Source organism: Carassius carassius, chromosome 39 (assembly GCF_963082965.1).
Source record: "Carassius carassius chromosome 39, fCarCar2.1, whole genome shotgun sequence".
Classification (NCBI taxonomy): domain Eukaryota; kingdom Metazoa; phylum Chordata; class Actinopteri; order Cypriniformes; family Cyprinidae; genus Carassius; species Carassius carassius.
This window is the reverse complement of record NC_081793.1, coordinates 8,605,053-8,630,299: the sequence shown is the minus strand read 5'-3', so window position 1 is coordinate 8,630,299 and position 25,247 is coordinate 8,605,053. Positions and strand designations below refer to the sequence as shown.

General features: G+C 39.1%; 1 protein-coding gene across 1 annotated transcript; it reads right to left on the bottom strand.

Moving 5' to 3' along the window:
* Nucleotides 1-1,934: 1,934 nt before the first annotated feature.
* LOC132121016 (uncharacterized) lies at nucleotides 1,935-8,942 on the bottom strand. Its single transcript, XM_059530213.1, has 3 exons — nucleotides 8,625-8,942; nucleotides 7,116-7,231; nucleotides 1,935-4,618 (listed from the first exon to the last, which is right to left on the bottom strand). Exon 3 carries the CDS (start codon nucleotides 4,025-4,027, stop codon nucleotides 2,681-2,683), a length of 1,347 nt encoding a protein of 448 aa, XP_059386196.1. The 5' UTR covers nucleotides 4,028-4,618; nucleotides 7,116-7,231; nucleotides 8,625-8,942; the 3' UTR covers nucleotides 1,935-2,680.
* Nucleotides 8,943-25,247: the final 16,305 nt, after the last annotated feature.

Genomic DNA, 25,247 nt, shown 5'->3' with positions numbered 1-25,247 from the left:
CTTGAAATAATAGAGGTAAGAAATGTGCTTTAGACATGTAAATTGTGATATGCTAGTCAGCTATAGATTTTGTCAATACGCCAAAATGTTGTGACATGCAGTTTAATTATCTAATTTCATAGGTCTAACAACTGTTCAATAACAGAAGCAAATGGGCGATAAGCATTAGTTATTTAATTAGATTATTAAATTAATTTGTAGATTACAATTTTTTCTACATATAGTTGACTTTTAAAGAGATAAGTGAATCTAAGTATAAGTAGTTAGATTTAGCAGCAGCCTACATCTACAACAATAAAGTGCAACACAAACATTAATGCAGCTGTAATATTAATCCTGTTATATGGATGTTGCACAAACTGCTATCTAATATCAACTTAAAAACATCATAATAGTAAAACACAAGGAAAATTTACAGTTCTATGAGTAGCCCACTTTTGGTCATATCATTCTGGTACTTTTATGTACATTTTGGTGAAAGAAAATTGTTTCTCTGCATTAGTGGGACACATATAACCCTGATCATATAACACAAATCATACAGAGATTTATTGTTTTCAAATATAGAATTTAACATGCATGAAACTGAGAAATGGCTCTACCGTATCATGCTGGACCATAAGCATTTATTTTGCCTGCAGGTGGTATTGTGGACTAATTTTCTTACTTTCCCACTCTTTTTCTTTATATTTAGAGAGAACTGCAGGATGTTGTTCACCTCTGGAACACTCACAGAATTCGCCCATCCAGAAATGCTGTGTCTCCAGGTGGACGTCCAGTGATGATGTACACCCTACCCCAACTTTTTGGTGGTGGTAGGGAGTACCTTAAAGAGGGTTCCCAACAGAAGATACAGGCTTGTAGGGAGGAATGTCGGGAGAGAGGACCATATCCTTGTGATAATACAGTGTTTGACATTTGTTGCCTTGCCATGGCAGAAAACAGTCTTCATCCACCAACCTCTCCAGAGGAAGCCATTGATCTTTACATGTTCTTACGTGCTTACATACGTACCCAGATTTAAAAAGTTGTTCTACTGGATCAAATGACTGAATGTGAGCACCTTCTCATAGCCAAAAAAAATAAAAACAATAAAAAACAGATTTGCAGTTTGGACGGAAAAGGTTATATACCATGACATTCACTGTAAATGTTTGACAGAAGTACTATGTTTAAGCAATCAATAATAAACTCTTTTATAATTGACATCTCACAGCTCCATACCATCTCTTTTTATTCATCATTATGTAAAAAGTACATCTCAACCAAAGAACTGGGAACAATCCTGTACCTGCAAATGAAAAGTATCACATGTTGCCACTGTCAAAGATTGCACATTTGTCCTTATGGTGGAACTAGTTTGTATCACCAGATGTGGTCTGACACACTTTGGGCTCATAGTAAACGGAAACCTACATGATGTTTGGATGGCCTTTAAATCAAACATATTATTGTATCTTGTAATCATGTGTCTCTGGGCTGCACATAAAGCACTTTTTTTTTTACACAATTATTTGGCATCATATAAATAAACCAGTGCAGTGCAACTTTTCCCCCCCGTGTGATTTACTGTGCATGTAGGAAATAGGCCTATTTGGTAAATTTGGTAATGTAGACATGACTGTTTAAATATGTTGTCTAAAGAGTGCTGGTGAATGCAGGAACTGAAGTGCAGCTGTCAAAACTCAGTAATTCTACTGTGTGAGACAAGATCCATGTGTGTTATCTGCAGTAAAGACTTGATTTGTTTGAAAACATCTGTACTAAAGAGAGAAACCTGTGCTTTTTATTTGTAAAAAGCAGAACACCTTCTAATGTACAGTGCTGTATGTTAGAACAGATTTCCAAACACTGCCAATAATAAGATTTAACATAAGCTGACATTACCTCAGGGTCAAAGTTAATTTCTCAATGAAAATGCAACTTTACAAGAAAATTTCTTTTAAATTGTCCCAAAAAGTATGCTCCTAAACTGCTAACAGAAATGATGGCTTACATAAAAGTACATTTGAAATATTGGAACATGTATCTAAATCACTTAAAAATTAAGATGTATCCACATGCATTTATAACATACATTGTGTAAAATGCTTATAATTGTTTTTTGGTTAAGTGGACCTTAAAGTATATTAACAAAATGTTCAGCCACTCAATATGTTTCTACAGACAGTTTAAGTCTGGCAATAACAGCAACTGCATATGAAACGTTGCAAAACATGTTGCCATTGTCAAAATGGAAAATTTTTCCTTATGGTGGAACTATTCAGGATGACCAAATGTGATTTGACACACTTTGGGCCCACTGCAAACATGGCAACCTAAATGGCATTTGAATGGTCCTGTATCATTATCAATAAATCAAACTGATTATTGTCAGGTTATCAAGTGTAAATGTTTCTAATGGCTGGATATATTCGGAGTCCATCAACAAAATGTTCTTCAGCCAGTAAACATGTTTCCACAGTAAGTTTGGTAATGACATTCTGGACAAAACTGAAACTGAAAAACATAAAATAAAAAATAAATCACCCTGCGCTCATAATGCACCACCTAAGTTAATTACTTCCCCTATGTGCTCTGTCTCACATTCACACACTATTTAAAGGTCAACAGATGGCACTGATAAGGCTATAACTGGGCAAGAGGGAAGAGTGTGTACATGTGAGTGAGTGAGACACTTCTATGCAATGTCCATTGCATAGAAGTTGCTGGACAGTATAGCCTCCATTTCAGCTCGGAGGTCAGGATAGCTGTTGTAAGTTGATGGCAGCTCTAAAGTTGGGCCACAAGTATGTGCAATAGGCCGCCTTGATAACCCTTCCAAAGGGGTGAATATGACTTGAATGTCTTTAACGCAGATGACATCAGACCCTGTCACGAATCTCAACATCTTCCGGAGGCCTATCTCATCCAATCCCCTGATGTATTGATGTAAAAATCGCAAACTTTGGTTCTCTGCTGGAGTAGCTGGAGAGGCCGTGATCAACTTTAATACCTTTCGAGTTGATGGTTTAAGATCCTCATACATCTTCTGCATATCCATCACACTGGGGAAGAAATCCCTGAGAGTTGGTCCTGCGACTGCTGCAATGTTATCCAGTGCATATTTTGGTTGCTGGATTATTTGCTTGTGGGCAACTTGGAGAAGCACAGCTTTCAAGTTCTCTTGTGTTGGTACTGTTCTTACTCCGATGCGATCCATAAGATCAAGAAGTTCATCTTTATCATCACCATCAAGGGCGTCTTGCAAAGCAGTGGACAAGAGATCCCGCTCAGACTGACTAAGATACAACATTAGTGAGTCAAACAATAAATCAGGTGAGACAGTGTGTTCGCCAAATGTGATTGCTGCTGTAAAAGCTTGAGCCAGCCGAGAAGGAAAATATCCATGGTCCTTTAATCCCTTGACCATTATCCTACCAACAGATTTCCATTCTTCCTCTTGCCATTTTGGGGATAGTGATGGCACCCTCACATCTGCACCCTCTGCTGCACAGTCTAAAAACTCTGTCCAGAAGGCAGCATATACATCCCTGGACACGCCATCAGCATCTGCCCCCATTTCATGAATGAAGCTGTATTTCACAGTGTAGGACATCATCGCTTCATCCTTGAATTGGGTAATCAGTTCCTCCAAGAGATTGACTCTGTGGAGTTTCACTGTCACATGCAACAGTTCATAAGGAGGACTTAATGGGCCAGCAGACACTGTGTCAGAATGGACAGGAGTTGAGCTGTTGGCGTTGATGTTTATCTGTGCCTCTTCCATAGGCTCATGTAAGATTGTGTCATCAAGATCTTCTAAAAATGGTCCACCTTGCAAAGGGCCAAAAATGACCTCTGATGTATCACACAAAGATGTAAGATCAACAATCTCTACAGCAGTAGAGACAAAAGCTTCCACAGTGTGTGTCTGCTGTTCACTGTCATGTGTTTTTTGTGTCAACTGCTCATTATCTTCTGTTGTGATTTTCTGTCGCTCATTTACCCTCACTGCATCTGTCTGTTCATCAGTTCCTTCTGTCATCTCTGTGAATACTTCATCTCCATTTGTCAGGTGCTCTGTGAACAAGTAAAATCTTAAAATCCCCAATTTATGTGTTTCATAGAGCTCTCCCACACTAACACCCTCATCAAGGTATGCTTCCTGAAAGTCAACAATGCTGTGACTGAACTCTTCCCACTTTCCCTTTCTCGATTTCTCATTGGGGAAAAATAGCTTTTTAGCTTGTGATAGAATCTCTGTTTTTGTGGCTTTCTTGGAAATATCAAGAACTCTGGTTCCTCCACCATTGCGTTTTCTCACTTGTTTCTTGTTGTGTATCTATCCTAGTTCTATTTTCCTTGTCATCTTCATGGCCCTTTTGTTATTTCTCAGATGTATCTTTGTTGGCTGCATAGAATGCTCCTCCTCAAAATCTTGATCTGTGTCTTTATTGCTTGTCAATGTGCCCATCTTTCTTCTAAGTTTTTCAAATAAGGACAGTCTTTTTAGATCATCACCACCTTTTCTCTGTTTTTCCATACAGAAACGCCTTGTAGCAATCCTATCACCATATGCTGGAATGTAAGCAGTCATAGTGGCATCATCTATTTCTCCAACTACCGAGCTGTCAATCTGTAATGAAAACAAAACAATACAGTAAGACATATTGGTTATCTTAAATCTAAGAGATGGCTATATTTCCATATGAGTGAAAATTAATTTCTTAGCAGTAGCTACAAATCAGCAATTTATTTCTATTTTTCTTCCCTTGCTTGTTTCTTTTTTCGCATGGGAATAAAAAGGAGCTAAAATATTAAGTAATTTAAAACAAAAACTGCCGTCTAAAAAAATTTTTGTAACCATAACAATGAAGTTTGAGTGACATAATGATGCTGAAAGTACAGTGTATTAACAGTGAAATCCCTTGACATCAAAGTTAGGCAGGGGACTGATTACTTTCATGTCTTCCTCTTTAATTATATAACCATTTACCTCAATTACAAGAAAAGCACTTCTCCCATATATTACTGCTATTATGTACACCATAATTTTTATGTTACTCCATCCTTTTAAAACAGTATCAAATCACAACAAAATGGAAAGCAGTAATTGTAAGGGCACAATATTTTATTTTGTGTATTTATTTATTATTTCAACCAGCAATGTGTTTGTCATTTATTATTTCAAGTCAGCACTTTGCCTGAATAATATAGAATGGTGATGCTACTGCACATTACAGTCTAACTACTGTTACTTGTTTATGTAGGGTAGAGACTACAACCCGAATTCCGGAAAAGTTGGGACGTTTTTTAAATTTTAATAAAATGAAAACTAAAGGAATTTCAAATCACATGAGCCAATATTGTATTCACAATAGAACATAGATAACGTAGCAAATGTTTAAACTGAGAAATTTTACACTTTTATCCACTTAATTAGCTCATTTAAAATTTAATGCCTGCTACAGGTCTCAAAAAAGTTGGCACGGGGGCAACAAATGGCTAAAAAAGCAAGCAGTTTTGAAAAGATTCAGCTGGGAGAACATCTAGTGATTAATTAAGTTAATTGATATCAGGTCTGTAACATGATTAGCTATAAAAGCTTTGTCTTAGAGAAGCAGAGTCTCTCAGAAGTAAAGATGGGCAGAGGCTCTCCAATCTGTGAAAGACTGCGTAAAAAAAATTGTGGAAAACTTTAAAAACAATGTTCCTCAACGTCAAATTGCAAAGGCTTTGCAAATCTCATCATCTACAGTGCATAACATCATCAAAAGATTCAGAGAAACTGGAGAAATCTCTGTGCGTAAGGGACAAGGCCGGAGACCTTTATTGGATGCCCGTGGTCTTCGGGCTCTCAGACAACACTGCATCACTCATCGGCATGATTGTGTCAATGACATTACTAAATGGGCCCAGGAATACTTTCAGAAACCACTGTCGGTAAACACAATCCGCCGTGCCATCAGCAGATGCCAACTAAAGCTCTATCATGCAAAAAGGAAGCCATATGTGAACATGGTCCAGAAGCGCCGTCGTGTCCTGTGGGCCAAGGCTCATTTAAAATGGACTATTTCAAAGTGGAATAGTGTTTTATGGTCAGACGAGTCCAAATTTGACATTCTTGTTGGAAATCACGGACGCCGTGTCCTCCAGGCTAAAGAGGAGGGAGACCTTCCAGCATGTTATCAGCGTTCAGTTCAAAAGCCAGCATCTCTGATGGTATGGGGGTGCATAAGTGCATACGGTATGGGCAGCTTGCATGTTTTGGAAGGCTCTGTGAATGCTGAAAGGTTTATAAAGATTTTAGAGCAACATATGCTTCCCTCCAAACAACGTCTATTTTAGGGAAGGCCTTGTTTATTTCAGCAGGACAATGCAAAACCACATACTGCAGCTATAACATTAGCATGGCTTCGTCGTAGAAGAGTCCGGGTGCTAACCTGGCCTGCCTGCAGTCCAGATCTTTCACCTATAGAGAACATTTGGCGCATCATTAAACGAAAAATACGTCAAAGACGACCACGAACTCTTCAGCAGCTGGAAATCTATATAAGGCAAGAATGGGACCAAATTCCAACAGCAAAACTCCAGCAACTCATAGCCTCAATGCCCAGACGTCTTCAAACTGTTTTGAAAAGAAAAGGAGATGCTACACCATGGTAAACATGCCCCGTCCCAACTATTTTGAGACCTGTAGCAGAAATCAAAATTGAAATGAGCTCATTTTGTGCATAAAATTGTAAACTTTCTCAGTTTAAACATTTGCTATGTTATCTATGTTCTATTGTGAATAAAATATTGGCTCATGTGATTTGAAAGTCTTTTAGTTTTCATTTTATTAAAATTTAAAAAACGTCCCAACTTTTCCGGAATTCGGGTTGTAAAATATAGAGTGAATTGACTCCTAAAGATACCTATAAACCTTATTTTACAGGGCTAGAATAGGGAAGACATGAATGCATTGTTGGGAGAGGCAGGTGTGCTTGTCATAAAAAAGAAATCGGAAGCACTGGCACTAAATGTGATAGGGTTACAATTTATGATGATTACTTTGATAATCTGCTGAGATTCAGTAAAATGTAAAACAATTAAAATTAATATATTGCAGGAATGAATGTGCGGTCACCTACATGATCTTGCTGCATTTTCTGTATATATTCCTCAGGAATCCCTCGGCTCTGAAGAAACATCCACAGACCATCATCTTGTGGGAGGTGGGTATTTGAAGATGTAGCCATAGCTGGCCCTGAACATATGTCGGAAAAAGGCAGCATTTATGTAAATATGTGTTGCACCACAAATATAAACAGATTTAGGACTGTACCCCTTAAAATTGTAATTGCTTTAAATATCTCAAAAATGTATTTCGGCATTTTTTAAGAGAACATTAATAAAGGCCAAGAGTGTGATAACGTTGCTAAAAATGGATGTTTCATGTATCAACTGTATAGGTAGGCAACTATAGGCCTTTCTTATCACTTGGAAGTCAAACTGTCTTAAGCATTTGAATGTGCTCACCTTTAACAGTAACATTACTCAAATCATAGAGAAGGCTAGACTCAAGAACTCAAGGTAAATACTGTTAAAACAAAGGCTATATGTATATGGGGTGGTGTTAGCGCAGTGGATAAGACGCATGCCTGTGGTGTGGGAGACCCGGGTTCGAAATCCACTGTGAACCGCCAGTGTGTCCCTGAGCAAGACACTTAACCCCTAGTTGCTCCAGAGGCGTGCGACCTCTGACATATATAGCAATTGTAAGTCGCTTTGGATAAAAGCGTCAGCTAAATGAATAAATGTAAATGTAAATGTAATGTACTCATTTATCTGTGATTCACTGCACAACCGGAATCTAGTTTCTGAAAAATATATAACTTGCTTTGGAAAGCTTCAACAAGCTGGCTTTGTTTCCAAATTATTAAATGCATCAAGTAAACAGTTTTGAAAAATATCAACAAATAAAACAATAACAGGACACATATGCATAGTGACAAACCAAAAGAGAAGGCACAACTAAAGAAACCGAAGCAATGTCAGAATATATTCAACATTATTATTGGTGTAGCACACTTAACACTATACTAAACGTCCGTGCAAAACTTAATCGAAATAGTATCCCTGCTGGCTCTGAAACTGGCAAAGTTCTGAATGTTTGTTTACTGTTATGTAATGTCGCGATGTTCAACGTGCTGCATGCACTGGGGATTTCTGATGTGACTTTTCCCTCCCCCTGTCAGCAGCCTCTTTGTGTTAAAGGACCTCTTGATTTACAACTTAAGCACTAAAGTTACAGCAAATAGCGTGGTTTACTTATCCTAGCCGACAAACTGAAAGGAAGGTGGTTAACGTAATATCTCTAAAAAAAATCACACGTAATTATCCCCTCGACCTTAAAGGTTAAGGTTCCTTTTGCAGACTAACGGTACAAATAGCTTAACATTACATAAGTTAGCCTACCAACTGCAGTTGATGGTGTAACTTAAGTTAACGTAATTAGTAAAAAATATGCCCGTAACTTTAACGTTAAATGTTTATAAACAGCTATCCTAACCTCGTTGTAGGCCTACATGTCGTCAAGCGAACAGTTAGCAGACATCATTTGGCATTAACATGTAACTATAATAACTTAGCTATCTTACCTGCACTGAACCCATGTACATGTAGGCCTGGCACTGTTTGTTATCGGAGGGTCAGGCTGATTTGCAACAGCAACTGTGGCCTGACGTTACTTCGTGCAGGTGAAAGCTTCTGGCAGGATTTTGAGGGATCTCGTTAATTCAGAAAAAAAAAATGTTTCATGAATATTATTTTCATAATTCTGAGATAATTAACTCATTAATTCATAAAAACAGAGTGAAAAAAATATTTTTCAAGAAAAATAATTCTGAGATAATTAACTCGTTAATTCAGAAAAACAGAGCAAAAACTTTTTTTTTCATGAAAAATGATCTCGTAATTCTGAGATAATTAACTCGTTAATTCAGAAAAACAGAGCAAAAACTTTTTTTTCATGAAAAATTATCTCGAAATTCTGAGATAATTAACTCGTTAATTCAGAAAAACAGAGTAGATTTTTTTTTTCTCAAGTGAATGCAATACGCTTCCGTAGGTTCACACTAGAGCTGTAATCGGGCCTTAAAAGTTAGGCCCGACAGGACCCGAGACAGACAGGTTTCAGCCCGAACCCGACCAGTATATTTTGATTGACAGCTTTTTAAAAGGCCGAACTCGTTTACAGCCCGACATTATTCAAATGTGCGCACACACACGCTATTTTTCCTTGTGTCAAAAATGAGTAATTTATACATGTTTTAAATAATTTATTCATAACTAACGTAGACTAGGCCACTTGGAAGTTGGAATAAAGAAATAAAATAAGTCCTCTGCTCTGTAACATCGTAACATCTCAGCACTAGTGATGGGTCATGCGCAAAAGAGTCGGCTCTGAGAGCCGACGCTTTGTAGTGAATCAGAAGAGCCGGCTCGCATCGAGTGAGAGCCGGCTCCCAGTTTTTTTTCCTTTGGCTGCTTACCTCAAGGCAGAACTTTGTTTTGATTGGTCAGCAATCGCATCGCGGCCAATCAGATGTGAGTATATGGGATCATAACATTATGTAAAATCAGAGAGGGGGATGAAGTGAAGCGGCACTCCACTGCAAGTTAACGAGTCGTAACAACGTTAATGGAGGGGAGACTGTGGGTGCTTCTCATTTCTTATTTGTGCATCCTCGTTTCCTTTCCTCGCTTCCTTTCCTCGTGTCTTAGCTCCACCTCTTCAGGATGCGAGGGAAGGACACAAGGAAAAGACGCGAGGACGGAGGAATGGAAGCAAGTGAAATGACATATCCTCGCTCCCTTTAGCGTCACTTCAAAGCGTCGTCAAGTAATGATGACTCTACACCGCTGGATTTAGCTTGCATATCGGGATTCTTGAATATTAGAGATAATTATTATTTATATTGTAACCGTTTCAACCTCCACAAAAGACCACATTTGTTATTATTTTTTATTACCAGTTATGATTAACAATAAATTATTCAAAGTTATTAAATGTTTTTTTTTAATTTGTAGTAGGTTATAGTATGAAAATGTGTTTAATTTTGGTGCTTTGATATAATTCTGCAACTGTACTAGAGTTGTGATTTTACATACATTTGTGTCTTGTACATGTAAACAATAATGATAATTATAATAATAATAATAATTAATAAACTGTGGCAAGAACACCATTTTTACTAAAGCAAAATACCAATAAAAGTTTGCAAAAGGTCTGGGTTTATGTAACTATGAATTCATGCACAATACATACTGTATATATATAATTAGTTTTTTTGCATATGCAAACATGGATCAATTGTTTACAACACTACTTGTTAGCCTAATATAATTATTGTTAATTCCATCACATCATCATTGGACTTTTATAAGAGTCAGGTGTGTATTCTGTATATAAACCAATCTGAATTACACATTTCCATCTACAATTACGATGAAAATGATAGTAGGTATATCCTGTGCCCTATCATTACACCACATTCTTCACCAAATTGCACAACATGAACAGCGTCGCTCAAGCAGATGGAAAGCACGATTGCGTCATTGTGTCCTACTCCTGGCTGAGGTATTGTTAAAAATACTATGTGCAGATATGTTGTGGGGTTAATATTTGAATTCAGATTCACAGCCTTCTTTGTTGTGTATCATTTCTTAATTTAAACTGATCAGTGCTATGTGCTTATACATAAAATAAACATATTTACATGCTATTTTTAATTACAGGTTAAAAGAACAGCTACTCCGATTTATGCAGAAATAAATGCCACCGTACCACTGCTAAAATTATACTTTGATGGTAGGCAGAACCTCAAGGAGGACTTTCGACTGACCCGGGACTCTATGGAAGCTTTGACAAGGATGCTGCCACAAGATGAAGCACATGGTTGGGGACACCACATAACCATACTGATAACTGTGTACTGGCTAGCACATGGACTGTCATACAGTGTGGTGTCCCGGGCCTTTCAGGTGCCAGTATCCTCTGTTTGCAGGCTGGTTCACACAGGAACCAAAAAGATTGCAGCCCTGCGCCAGCAGGTCATACAGTTGCCAGATGGACAAGACCTTGATGAGGTTGTCCTTGATTTTGAAAATTTGGCCAACAGCCCCATCTTCTCCAAGTGTGTGGGTGCTATAGATGGATGTCATGTCTGCATCAAGACCCTAGCTGGACCCACTGGCCAGGACTACATCAACAGAAAACTTTTCCCATCCATTCAGATGCAGGCAGTATGCGATGGGAAGGGCCGGTTCCTTAATGTTTTTGTGGGATATCCTGGTTCTGTCCATGACACTAGAGTCCTGAGAAACAGCAAGATATATAAAGAGGCATTGTATCCTCCACAAGGATACTTTCTTTTGGGGGATGGAGGCTACCCCTGCATCACCCATCCTGTGGCCATCATTACTCCGTACCGGGAGCCAGTGCAAGGGAGAGTGCAGGCCCGCTTCAATCACTACCACGCCAAGGCTCGCTCCATAATTGAGCGGGCCTTTGGTATGATGAAAACGCGTTGGAGGTCCCTGCTTTTCAAGTCTCTTGAGGTGGACCACACCTTTGCCCCAACAGTTATCATGGCGTGTGCAGTTCTGCATAACATTTGCCTAACAACAGGAGACATCATTGAAGGCCCTGAAGTTGTGGATGATGTTGGTTTACCTCCACCCTGTCCAGTGAGAGGGGTCTGTGGTGGAAATGCCTGGCGTGATAAACTGGCAGCAAAACTGTCAGCTCCTCAGGTGTATCCAGTGGAGTTAAATGAGCATGATTATTTGTAGAAAGACAAAGATGTTGCTACACAAAATGTTTAAGTTCAGATTATTAAAAATAAAAAAAAATTCCCCATGTCTCCAGCCTCATGCATTAAATTATTTGCAATACCCACATTATCAATAGATAAAATAGTTATATGTAAATAAACATGTTTTCCAATTAAGCCAATATTTTTGTTTTGTACTCATCTGGCAACTGTGTTTACCATAAAAACATCTATTAAGGCATATAATGCCACAACAAAAATTCTCAAAGCAAAAACGACAAACAGAAATAGGGTTCAACTTTTTTTAATCAATTGTTCAAAGAGGTCAAGGAACCTATTTGAAGTCGATTGCATTAATGTGTGCGTGGCCTGAAAACGTTCATCCTCTTTTTCAGTCTCCTTCTCTAGGAAATCCAGCACTCGGTTCGATCTTTTCTTTTTAGGTGGCGGGGGACCCGAAGAAGTACAGGGCCTTTCCTCCTGGAAGTTGCCTCTGCCAGACGATGCATAGGACGTTGTGTCCTCCTCCTCCCCCCTTTCTTCCACAGATGCGGATGGTGGTGACAAGGCAGGGTCTTTGGACACAGCAGAAAAGCCAGTGACTTCTGCATCGCATGAGTCTATCAGGATGGGAGGCTCAATAGATGGCCTCCCCCCAATAGCCTCATGCATGGCAGAAAACCACGGCCATGTGGCTGCTGTGGCCTCCCCACCATCCGTCCCAGTTCCCGTAGGAGGACAGCGGAGCTCCTAAAATAAAATTAATCTATTCTCTATTAAACTAGCAAGAAGAAAATTCACACCAAATGAAATAAATACATGCATCATTTTGTACATACCTTATATTTTCTTTTTAGATTGTCCCATTTTTTGGAAATCTGACTTGGTGTAACTTTTCCATCTAAACCAATCCTCTGAAGAACTTTACTACACAATAAAAATCAACAAATTATTTACTCAAACACAGACAAAGATAGTGTAACAATATATTATAAATATTATCTAAAAACTCACTGCATTTATCAAACAAAGTGAAGACAAAGCATATTTTTCTATGCATACTGGAAAATAACTCACATCCAGGCTTTTTTGGCACTGTTCCTCTTCCCAGTGAAGTCAGACTCAAGCTCCATACGGAATTTAATTAGGTTTTCTGTCTCCTCATCAGTCCCTGTAAGAAAGAATTTTACACTACAGTGAAGCAGTTCGAAATGTTAATGTGTTGCATATTAATCCCTGCAGGCATAAACTACAAATACTCAACACATTAAAAATAATTAACTACAGGTCTAAATTAAAATCATTCTCTATTCCCCATTTATCAATGTAAGAGGAATTAATTAAACAATTAAAAACAATTAAAAACAAGCCAGTAAAATGAAGAAACGTAATAAACATAATTAAAACTGTGCTGAAAAGTATATACATAGAAATTAAAGGCACTGTCAAAAAATAACCCACATTCATGCTTAATACTCACATTTATGTGTGTTTGAATTTTCTGCCATGGTTAGCACTTGGAGCAGATGTGAAGGGGGAGGAGAATTTATACGTGCGTCACGTTAAGTCGATAAAAGACTTCCGGGGTGCTTCTCAATATCCCTCCTCGTCTCCTCTCTCCTCCGTCCTCTATCCTATGACCCGGAAACCGATCGAGCTCAGCCATCTTGAAGGACATCTCAATTCTCTAATTGCACCGCGAGGGGGGAGGTCCAAGATGGCGCCTTGTTAAGTCGAAGTTTTCAGAGCTCCTGACCAAACTTTACATACTAAGAAAGTATAGCTGTTTTAACGCATTTTTTTCTTTACATTTGGTTGATCATAGTTTAGTACATTCAATTGAGAGCATTAATATGCCATTTGACAAACGCAAAGAGCGATCGGACACTAGCGACATCATGGATGTCCACGATTATGCCTCTCCTGCTGTAAACGAGCTAGATGTTCTCTGCGCTACTTCACTCCCTGTCACTCCTAGCAAGCCACCTGCTCATAAAAAAGGTAAATCTTCAAGTCCAAACGAGCAGGCCGACTCTGCCATCATTTCTACACTCTCCTCGTTGATCAATACTCGGTTTGACGCACTGGAAGGAATGATTAGTGCCAATGCTCTAAAGATAGAAGGGCTGAAGAAAACGGTAGACTTTGTGTGTGCCGAAGTACAAGATTTAAAAACTAATGTGAAAGATGTAGATTCCAGGCTTAAAGATCAAGAACATCTCACGTGCGCCTGGGAAACACGCATTTCTGATCTGGAGAGATACTCTCGTAGGTGGAATTTGAGATTGTTTGGAGTGCCTGAGACATTCAAAGAAGACATCAGATCCGAGGTCATTCGAATATGCAGCGAGACTTATCCCGAGGCCAAGAGCAAGTACCCTGATGTTGTTGACACTGTGCATCGTTTAGGGAGGAGAGGTGACAACACAAAACCTCGCGCCGTTATCATGCAGTTCTCCTCACGGGTTATCCGCGATGCCTTATGGAAAGCTGCCAAGAATTCCCAGTTTCTCAAAGACAACAACCTACGCTTCGCAGAGGATCTGACTTCGCTGGACCGGGAGAGACGGAAGAGCTTGTGGCCGAGAGTGAGAGAGGCGAGGGCTGCTGGAAGAATGGCTTATTACGTCGGAGCACGTGCGTTTATTGAAGGTGTGGAGATTACTTTGTGAGTTCCATCATGTGGATCGTGTACTCTTTTGTAAAATGATGACTGTTAACTGTCACTATGGCGTTTAATCTATCGTCCTACTACAGCTGGACCTTTAAGTTGGTCAGTTAAGCTCTGCTCATCTCAGCTTTTTTCTCATCTATCGGTCAGTTTTGACTTTTTGCCTTTGTTTTGAATCGTGTTAACAGCTGTTCATTGCTGTTCGTTTTTTCAATGTCAATATCGTTCATTTCTCTTAATGCCAGGGGTCTAAGAAACAATGTGAAGCGCAAAGCCCTCTTTTTGTTTGTTAAAAACCATGGATCAGACTTTTGCTTTTTTCAAGAAACCCATTCTACACAGGACGATGTTAAATTTTGGAGGTCCCAGTGGGGCAGTGATGTATGGATGTCGCACGGCACAGAGCGATCAGCAGGTGTCACCATTTTAAAAAATAAGTTTGCTGGTGAGATTCTACACGTTGACAGTGATCCAAAGGGTCATTTTCTTCTATTAGTGCTTTCACTTGGTCAGACCATCTCAGTGTTATTAAATGTTTATGGGTACAATTCTTCTATAGAAAATACTACTTTAATGGACAATATCAGTGAAAATATACAGTACTGGTTAAAGAAATACCCCAATGCTGTTCTTATTTTAGGTGGGGATTTCAATATGGTTTTAAACAGTGATTTAGATAGGTTTCCCCCTAGAGCTGCTTCTATAAGTACTATTATGTATAATTTCATGGTGCGTTTTTGTGTTGTTGATATATGGAGAGAAATGTATCCACAGCAGAGACTCTATACGTGGAGCAGCAAGGACCGTTCTAAGCAGTCCCGAATAGATTACTGGCTCATTTCTCAAAGCCTAAGAAATAGTTGTAAATCAGTCAGCATTCATGCTACACCTCTTACAGATCACAGTGCAGTCTCTCTTAGGCTTTGTCTTTCTGCATCCCTTGACTTCAGCTCATCCCCTTCTTACTGGAAATTGAACAATTCTCTACTCCATTTTGAAGACGTCAAGAAGAATATTACATTATTGATTGAGCAGTACTGGAGAAAAGCTTTAGTGTTAGATTCATATTGTTGCCAGTGGGAGCTGTTAAAATTTGAAATTAGTAAATACTTTAGAAAATTAGGTAGTAATTTAGCTAAACTTAAGAGGGCAGAAGAAAATAAAGTGGTGTCTAAAATTGCAATACTTTCTTCTAAACCCCCAGAGTTGTTTTCTGAATCTGATAAGCTCGAGTATGCTGACCTGCAGTCTAAATTAGATGATATGTACACTTATAGGGCACAGGGTGCTTATATTAGATCTAGACAAAAATGGCTGGAGGAGGGAGAATGTAACACAGCATATTTTTTCAGATTAGAAAAGAATCGCGTAAGTACTTCACTAATTGAAACTCTTAATATTGAGGGGACTGTCACTAATAATCCTCAGTCAATTGCACATTTCTGTGCTAAATTTTACAGTAATCTGTATAAAAAAAACTTTTCGGAAGAGGCAGCCCATACTTTTCTGGAGTCTGTTAAAGATTGTAAGACTATCTCAAGTGATGACAGAAATTTCTGTGATAGTGAAATTACTTTATCTGAAGTTAGTAACTCAATTCTAGAACTTAAAAACAATAAATCTCCCGGAACGGACGGGCTTACCTCAGAGTTTTATAAACAATTCTCTAAAGAATTGTCTCCTTTTTTACTTAAGGTTTTTGAAGAAAGCATACAGAATGAGGCTCTCCCCCCGACTCTCACTCAAGGCTTAATTACTTTAATTCCGAAGCCTAAAAAAGATTTACTCTTAATTGACAATTGGCGACCCATTTCTCTGCTTAACAGTGACTATAAAATCTTAGCTATTATGTTTGCTAAAAGACTAAAATCTGTATTGGGTTCTGTTATAGATGAGACACAATCTGGTTTCTTGAACAAAAGACACATTGTTAACAATATAAGGTTGATTCTTGATTTATTAGATTATTCAGACTTGATTCAGGAGGACAGCTTCATTCTTTTCTTAGATTTCTATAAGGCTTTTGATTCTTTAGAGCACCAATTTATTATTAATTCATTAGGGAAATTTGGTTTTGGGGACATGTTTTGCAGAGTAATTAAAACCCTTTACAATAATGGAAGTGCTTCGATTAAATTAAAGACTGGCACTTCACCAAGGTTTAGTTTATCCAGAGGAGTAAGACAAGGTTGTCCCCTTTCTCCCTATTTATTTCTTCTCTGTGTGCAGCTACTGTCAACTTTTGTATATGAAAGTGGTATTCAGGGTATCCGTGTAGCAGATCGAGAAATATTTATAAGTCAATTAGCAGATGACACCACCTTATTTTTGAGAGATGCTTCCCAAATCCCTATAACCATTAATTATATAAAACTGTTCTCTGAAGCTTCAGGTCTTAATCTAAACATAAGTAAATGTGAATTAATGTCTATTAAAGATTGTACAGCACTCACTATTTATAATATTCCAGTTAAATCCGAGATTACATATTTAGGCATTATGATAACTAAAAACCAAGATAAAAGATGTACACTGAATTTTGATCCGGTTATAATAAAAGCCCAAAGAAGATTCAATGCATGGTTGCAGAGAGACTTGAGCTTGAGAGGCAGAATACTGCTTGCTAAGGCGGAGGGCATCTCCAGACTTACATACTCTGCACTCTCTCTATATGTCGACAACAAAATTTGTAAATCAGTTGATAAAATCCTGTTTAATTTTGTTTGGAAAAACAAAATCCATTATATTAAGAAGTCTGTATTAATGAACACGTATGAGCATGGTGGGTTGAATGTCCTTGATTTCTCTTCTTTGAACAACACTTTCAAAATTAATTGGATTAGACAGTTTTTGTGTAACCCAAACTCAATCTGGAATTTTATCCCCAATTACTATTTTTCCAAATTAGGTGGTCTCCCTTTCCTATTGATCTGTAATTATAATATTGCTAGAATCCCTTACAATTTATCTAAATTTCACAAACAGGCATTACTTGCATGGTCATTAATCTTTAAGCACAATTTCTCCCCTCACCAGTACTTCATTTGGAACAATCAAGACATTTTATATAAGAGAAAATCTTTGTTTTTTAGTAGTTGGTTTGTGAAAAACATTCTGATTGTTTCCCAGTTATTTAACTCAGAAGGTCTTCTTTTAAGTTATGAAGAATTTTTATGTAAATTTAATTTTCCAGTAACTCCCAAAGAATTTTCCATTGTCATGGACGCTATTCCTAAAGGAGCTGTTATGCTTTTAAGGGACTCTGTTAGATCATCCAGCACTTTATCTATTTCTTTAGACCCATTTGAAATCCAAGTAGGAAAACTATGCTTTCTGTCACCTTCTTCATCACGTAACTTTAAGATTAGATCACTTTTTCAAAAGGAGCTTGTAACAACTCCTTATGTTGTGTTTTATTGGAGGAATGTGGTTGATCATATTGATTGGAAAAAAGTATGGACTCTGTCTTCGAAATACATAATAACAAACAAGGTTAGAGAGATCTCATTCAAATTATTACACAGATTTTACCCAACTAAAGTGTTTTTGAAAAGATTTAAATCAGACATCGATACAAGCTGTTGTTTTTGTGGTGACCCTAATGAAACAGATGTACATATATTTTGGGATTGTCCTCACACACAGCAATTTTGGATTGAATTCTGTAGTGTTGTCAATCGCAGTGTGCTCCATGGTTTCTCTCTGCTTTTTAAGGATGTACTGTTTGGCTTCTTTAATATACCAAAAGATAAAATTAAGGAATATTTTATTATTAACCTATTATTACTTCTTGCAAAATTTCACATTCACCGTAGTAAATTCAATCGTCAAAATCCTTTATATATTGTTTTTGAAAAAGAGGCTCAACAGTATATTCAAACTATTTCATCTTCAAAGAATCTCAAAGCTTGTAAAACGATTCATTTATTTAATATTTTTAATTTATTTTGTTAAAGTTTTTGTTTTGTATTATTTATTTACTGTTGCATATGTCTGTTAATGATGCTTTGCACGTAGTGTCACCTCTTTGCACGTGATGTTGATATTATCTGTATTTGTATCTTTGGTACCTTGGCAAAAAAAAAAAATTGCACCGCGAGGAGTCGAGGATCGAGGAGTGAGGAGGCTTCCAGAGGAGTCATGAGCGAGGATACACAGGTGCATCCTATGCGGAAGAGTTTTATCGACTAAAACGTGACGCACGTATAAATTCTCCTCCCCCTTCACATCGGTCACAATAATTTTGATTTCTACTTTACTTTTGCAGTTTATATAAACCTCACACCTCACATATTTCAACAGGGTATCTTTCTTTATTATTATTTATTATGAATTTCTTAAATAAACAAATTTCAACAACATGAGGGCAGATCCTCTGAGCGCTGCTGATGACGCAACGAAGTGACGCTCGAGTGATCAAGGATTCCAATGTGTAAAAAAAGCTTTCATTCGATCCCTTTTCCTTGCAGCCTTCCCTCGCATCCTACAGGGGGCGGAGCTGAGACGCGAGGAAAGGAAGCGAGGAGAGGAAACGAGGATGCACAAATAAGAATTGAGAAGCACCCCCGATCCTCGCTGATCGCTCCTCAGGAAGCCTCCTCCCTCCTCGATCCTCGCCTCCTCGCGGTGCAATTAGAGAATTGAGATGTCCTTCAAGATGGCTGAGCTCGATCGGTTTCCGGGTCATAGGATGGAGGACGGAGGAGCGAGGAGACGAGGATGGATATTGAGAAGCTCCCCCTGTGTATTGTGACAACATCGGTTCCTTCAGAGAGAATCTTCTCAAAAACAGGGCAGATAATCACAGAAAGAAGAAATATGATCAGTCCATTAAAGCTGAGGCATCTGATTTTTTTGAATGCCAATCTTCACTGAGGACATTAATACTGTTTGCTTGAGTTTGGTTCTAGTTCTGTGGATTTATTCGCGGTTTTGTTGTTAATTTGTGCAATAAAATGTTTGATTAAAATATTAAACAAAAGAATGGTTTTGTAACAAAATAAATGTACAAAATTAGGCAATTATAAGGATTCTCATAAAAACACTGCCCATGAAAGGGTTTTCAACACACAAACCATTAATTTTTGCAAAGTTATTGTAAAACAAAGCCCTACAAAAAAATCCTAAATTAGAGCCATTCAGGAGTCGAAAGAGCCGGCTCTTCTTTGGGAGCTGAGCCAAAAGAGCTCTCTGAAAAGAGCCGAACTTCCCATCAATACTCAGCACTCTAAATAGGCATAGGCTCATTTAGCCTATAAATAGACCAAACAATAGACCAATTTTTAAGCAAATTAAATTATGATAAATCTTAAATTAAGATGGGTATTTGGCAATAACGAAATTAAGATAAAGGCTCCGCCGGATTTGCTTACTAGCAGCTGACATTTAATAAAAGAATAATACCAACATTAGCATATGAGGAGCTCTTTTCCAAAACGCCATAAATCCATTTTAATCGTTTTCATGAAAATGACTTTTATTTTACCTAGACCCATACATTTTGTTAATATTTAATTCATCCTGTTAAAAAGGTATATTGGCTCAGTCTGAACATGTTAAAAAATGATTGCTAAATGAAACAACAATATTGTTATAAATTCAAAGTTTATTTTTTTTCCAAAATGCTACAAATCCATTTTTTTAATTGTTGTTTTTTTGTATTTTTTATAAACAACAACAACAACAACAAAAGAACACGCAACATGACAACAAGGACTCATACTATAAATTAATATAAATCAAATAAATGCAAATTCATGAAATAAATAGCAGCCAAATAAATAATAAAATTTAAATTAAATAAATATTTTAAATTTCATGTTTTAATATTGTCCACCACATAAAACATAAAATAATAAAAAAATAACACGCATACATATACTACCAATTAAATAAACCTACAACAACGTTAACGTTACATTCAAATCATTTAGTGACACATTTAGGTTAATAGTCATTCAGTGCCGAACCTGTAAAAAGTAATGATAGTAATGATAACAATCCTCAATAGGCAATTAATTTAGAAAAACATTCAAAGCCTTTTTTTTTGTAAAGTGTCAAACCTGTAACAAGTAGAACAATTTGTCCACTATATATGCATGAAAAAAAAAACTAATAATGATAACGATATTCATAGGCAAGTCATTCAGCAATACATTGGCATTCAGTAAAGTGTCAAACTCGTAAACAGTAGGACCATTGTCCGCTATACATAAAACTAACCACATAGTGTGTGAAATGTGCTTTGAGTGTGTGAGAGGACAGAGAGAGAGTGTGTGTGTTAGAGCTTAGATCGGGTCCAACAAATCAAGCCCGACCCTACCCGAGCCCGAGCACGTTGTGCCCGAGCCCGGCCCGGCCCGGCCCGGCCCGGCCCGGCCCGGCCCGGCACGTTCACTGTAATTATGAGCCCGAGCCCGATTTAAACCCCATCATTTTTAATATGTGGGCCGTTATAACCAGGGGCGGCGCCAGATTTTTTTTTTTGTTACCGCAGATGCTGCTGTGCTAGATCATTTAGGCTACGGGGGAGCTGCGCAGTTATGTATATATATGCGTGCCGCATTTAATGCACGAGACAAAGCCAACACATATGTTGTCACTCCCCACGACTAGTTTAAAATGTTTCCATACCTCCGATTTTCCTCCAAACTTGCTCAAAGTTAATTCTCCTGTTTAAATTTTTTTCTTTGATTCTTCAAGCTCCATGTTGCACTTATTCTACTGAATAGTACAGCACGCACAGGAGGTGTGATGCGTCACACATGCGGGACTGCGAGTGGACGAGACGCTGCGCATGACACGTGACGTGCTTTATCAAGGGCCCGACCCGACCCGGCCCGAGGACGGTGGCGGGAAATATCGGCACGGGTCGGGTCGAGCCCGAGCTCAAGCAGAGAATCTAAGCTCTAGTGTGTGTGTATGAGAGAGAGTATGTGAGTATAGATCACTCCGCATCTTTATCACTATGGCCTGCGTTGTCAGTCACATGATACAGTGCATCATCATAAAAAGCCCTTACTACATCAGTCAAACCTACTGCTCCTAATAGTGCCAGCACATCGCGCTTCTTTGCTGCCTTCACAGAGGTTCGCTTTGGAAGTAACTCAGGTTTAAGGTCAGCCCACCACTTGCCCCGCTTTAATACACTATGAAAACAATACTCCCCATTGTAAGCAGTCTTTAAACCAACCTTGTTGGTACTCAAGTCAAGCATGCGTGCTTCACTGATTTTAAAGCTCTTCTGAGCCGTAACGCACTCTTTTGAGGCTGACGTATAATCAAATGCCTCCCAGTCTGTGCCATAAACGGGAACATGGCCGAATTGCTGGAGGATGGCATGGTATTCCTGTAGTAGCAGAATTGTGTCAATTTTCCTGATCTTCTGCTCAATTCTGCCAAAGACTCGGTCTGCTGGGAGAAAACTGTGGCCCCTTACTGGAAAGGTATGCTCTATGCCAAGGTTGGGAAAAAGCTGACGAAGTTCCATGAGCATGGACACCGTGTTCATGTTTTTTTGTTTTGCCCAAAACAAGAGTCGCTGAACAGCCGAAGTGCCCTGGATCTGTTGACTTTGTCCTGAAGTCGAACCTTGAGGCAGTCACTCAGTGCAGAAGCAATCATATTGCTGTCTTTGCTATTCTCATTCTCCTGCCACACATAGAGATGGACATCATCTTTTTCCTGTTGACTTTTATCACCATGGTGTACAACAACACCAAACAGGTACAGATACATCTGCTGTGAGTAATAGTCCTGTCCTATTGGGGTTTTTGGAAGGACCATGTTTTGCATCATATCAAAACTGAGGGTCACATGACCTTCAGCAACCCCGCCTAACAGGTCATAAAACATGCGAGCTCTGCGAAGATGCAAGATGATGCAGATTCCATCTTCTTCTCTGTCTCAGGTAGGATTGGATCTGTAATCCTGATCTTGTACTTGACACAATCAGAGCATGCATCTGTAGCTGGGTGACCGAAGCCAAGATTGAAATCCTTGGAGAACACAGAGTAATAGAGGGAGTAGCTGGTCTGAGCATGGTTCTGAGCCTCAAAGTCACTGGGGACATACTTGTGGCCTGGTGTTCCTCTCCGACCATAATGGCTGGCCCTGCAGGTAAAAGACTGGATGTGCTCAACAATGAGTTGCCTTCTCCTGTTGTGCTCCTCCTCTCCTCGCCGTGCACCACCTCTTATATCTGGGCGAGCCTCAGCAGTCTCAGCATAATATTTAGCCACCCGGGAGACACAGTCTTTGCTGTTGCCTGTGAAAGTAAATAGTTAAGATTGAAATAAAAAGAATTACACACAACTTGCTATTATCCTTGAATTTGAATTGAGATTGCAAACAGGAAGCTGAATTCGAAGTAGAATTTGAATTCCATAAAACTCAATTATCCACATTATGCATTTAAGACTCAATGAATATTTAGTTATCATTTAAAAAACCTTTGCTCACAGAGATTAGGCTAGCCTACATGTTTTTGTGGAGGAAAATGATTGAATCCATTGTAGATGTCTTCAGCGCGTGCACTCACTGATGGTGCATCATTATTCACTCATTATTCTCATTATAAACATGGTCAAAACTTTTCTACACCTCAGACTTTGCTTTAGTTGCTGGTGCAACCAAAACGTAATCGCCAGAGGCAAGCCTCCGTTACATCTACTCAGCATCCATTTTCGCATCTTTCTCATGCTAATCGAAACACATCACATGACCGCTTGTTTACCTCGCAAACAGATCCGCAAGCCCGAGCCCGGCCCGAGCCAGCATACGATGATATAAATTAAGAGCTTCTGGAGTCCAGTGAACGGTCTTCGTCTTTCCCTTTTGGAGTGACAATAATATCGCTGTTATCATGCTGTTCTGGTTTTTGAACCAGCGGTAAAAGTTTGCAAAACTCAGGAATCTCTGTAATTCCTTGATTGACTTAGGAGAGGGCCAGGAGGTAATGGCTTGGGTCTTACGGTCATCCATCCGGACTCCTTTCTTGCTGAGGTGGAAACCCAAGAATTCGATGGAGGTCTGGTGGAAAACGCACTTCTCAGCTTTTAAGAACAGGGAAAACTCTAGGAGTCCTTGGAGTACTTGGGAGATGTGCCATTGAGGTTCAGTTCTATTGCGGGAAAAGATGAGAATCAATCAATCAATTAACACGAGTACAGAGTGGTTAAGGAACTCTTGGAGGACTTCATCCATAAAACATTTACCAGGCCATGCGGGATCACAATATTTTCATAGTGCCCTGGGAGGGTGATGAACGCCGTTTTCCATTCGTCTCCCTTCTCGATTCCTGATCAGGTTATATGCACTCCTGAGGTCCAGTTTAGTGAATATGCGGGCTTTCCGGAGTTGTTCTAGGGAGGACGGCACTAGAGGGAGTGGATAGCTAAATTTCACTGTGATTTTATTTAGGGCTCTATAATTTATGCAGGGCCGTAAACCCCCATACTTCTTCGGGACAAAGAAGAAGCTGGCGGCAGCTGGAGAGGTGGAAGGTCTGATGTACCCTTGTCTGTAAGCCTCTTAGATGTATTCTTGCATGGTGGTTTGTTCTGGGATGGACAATGAATAGATCCGACCCTTGGGAATGGTTTCACCTGGGATAAAATTGATTGCACAATCCCAAGGTCGGTGTGGCGGCAACTTGGAGGCTGCCATAGGACTGAATACATCTGCAAAAGATGTTTAACATGGAGGAATGTTGACTGACAGATTTTCATTGGGGCTTTCAATGGAGGTAGAATTCATGGGCACAGGTTCGGGTTGGGCGGGGAGTGAGATGCTAGTGGTTATGCAGTTGCAACCCCAGATCAGAATTTTACCAGTTTTCCGATTTATAGCGGGTTGGTGTCGAATAAGCTAGGGGCGGCCCAGAATTACATCAGCTTGGCTATTCTCGAGAATGAACGGGTCAAATAGTTAATGATGGATGTTCTCAACACATAGGGTGATAGGTGTTATTAGAGATGTTACATACCCCTTGTTGATAATTTCACCATTCACTGCATGGATGGATTACAACGTGGAGGTACGGGTTGTCTTGACAAGGTCTCCAGATTTAAAGTTGCCAGCTGACCCAGAGTCCACGATGGCAGTGACTGCAACATTGAAATCTCGAGACTACAGAGTTACACATATAGTTAACAGGGTTGAAACTGAGGGTTGGTGATGGACTGAACTCACCATTAACCGAGGAGGACGAGACGGGCATGTTCGTACAAAATGTCCTTCGCCCCACAATAGAGGCATAGGTTTAGTTCTCATCGACGGTTGCGTTCTGCTTGAGACAGCTTATGGGTTTCTACTTGCATCTTTTCCGATTTAGGTTCTGGGGATTCTTCGGATAAATTCTGATGGGGAACGGGGACTGGAGTGTGAACTTCTCGATAGCAGGATTGTGATCTTAGATGTACTCGGAGAGCTTGTAGCATGAATTTTTCTAACCCTAAATTGTCATCATAAATGGTGAGCTGGAGGCAAAGCGTGGGATTTAATCCTCTTTGGTAAACCGTAAGGAGGGCCTTTTCATTCCACCCACTCACCGCAGCTAGGGTTCGGAATTCCAGGGAGTACTCAGAAACAGATCTTTTACCTTGACGTAACTGTAATAGTAATAAAACGTTATACAGACAAGGTGATCGCTGTCTCCTGGAACCACAGTGCTTCAGCCCATTTTAATGCTGCCCCGGATAGCTGCTGTATGATAAACGAGATCTTGGATCTTTCCTTGGGATATTGGTGAGCGTGTTGTTCGAGAGCGAGCGAGC

What these genes read in the sequence shown, in the direction of transcription:
- LOC132121016 (XM_059530213.1), bottom strand. Translation starts at nt 4,027, where the DNA reads ATGACAGAAGGAACTGATGAACAGACAGATGCAGTGAGGGTAAATGAG.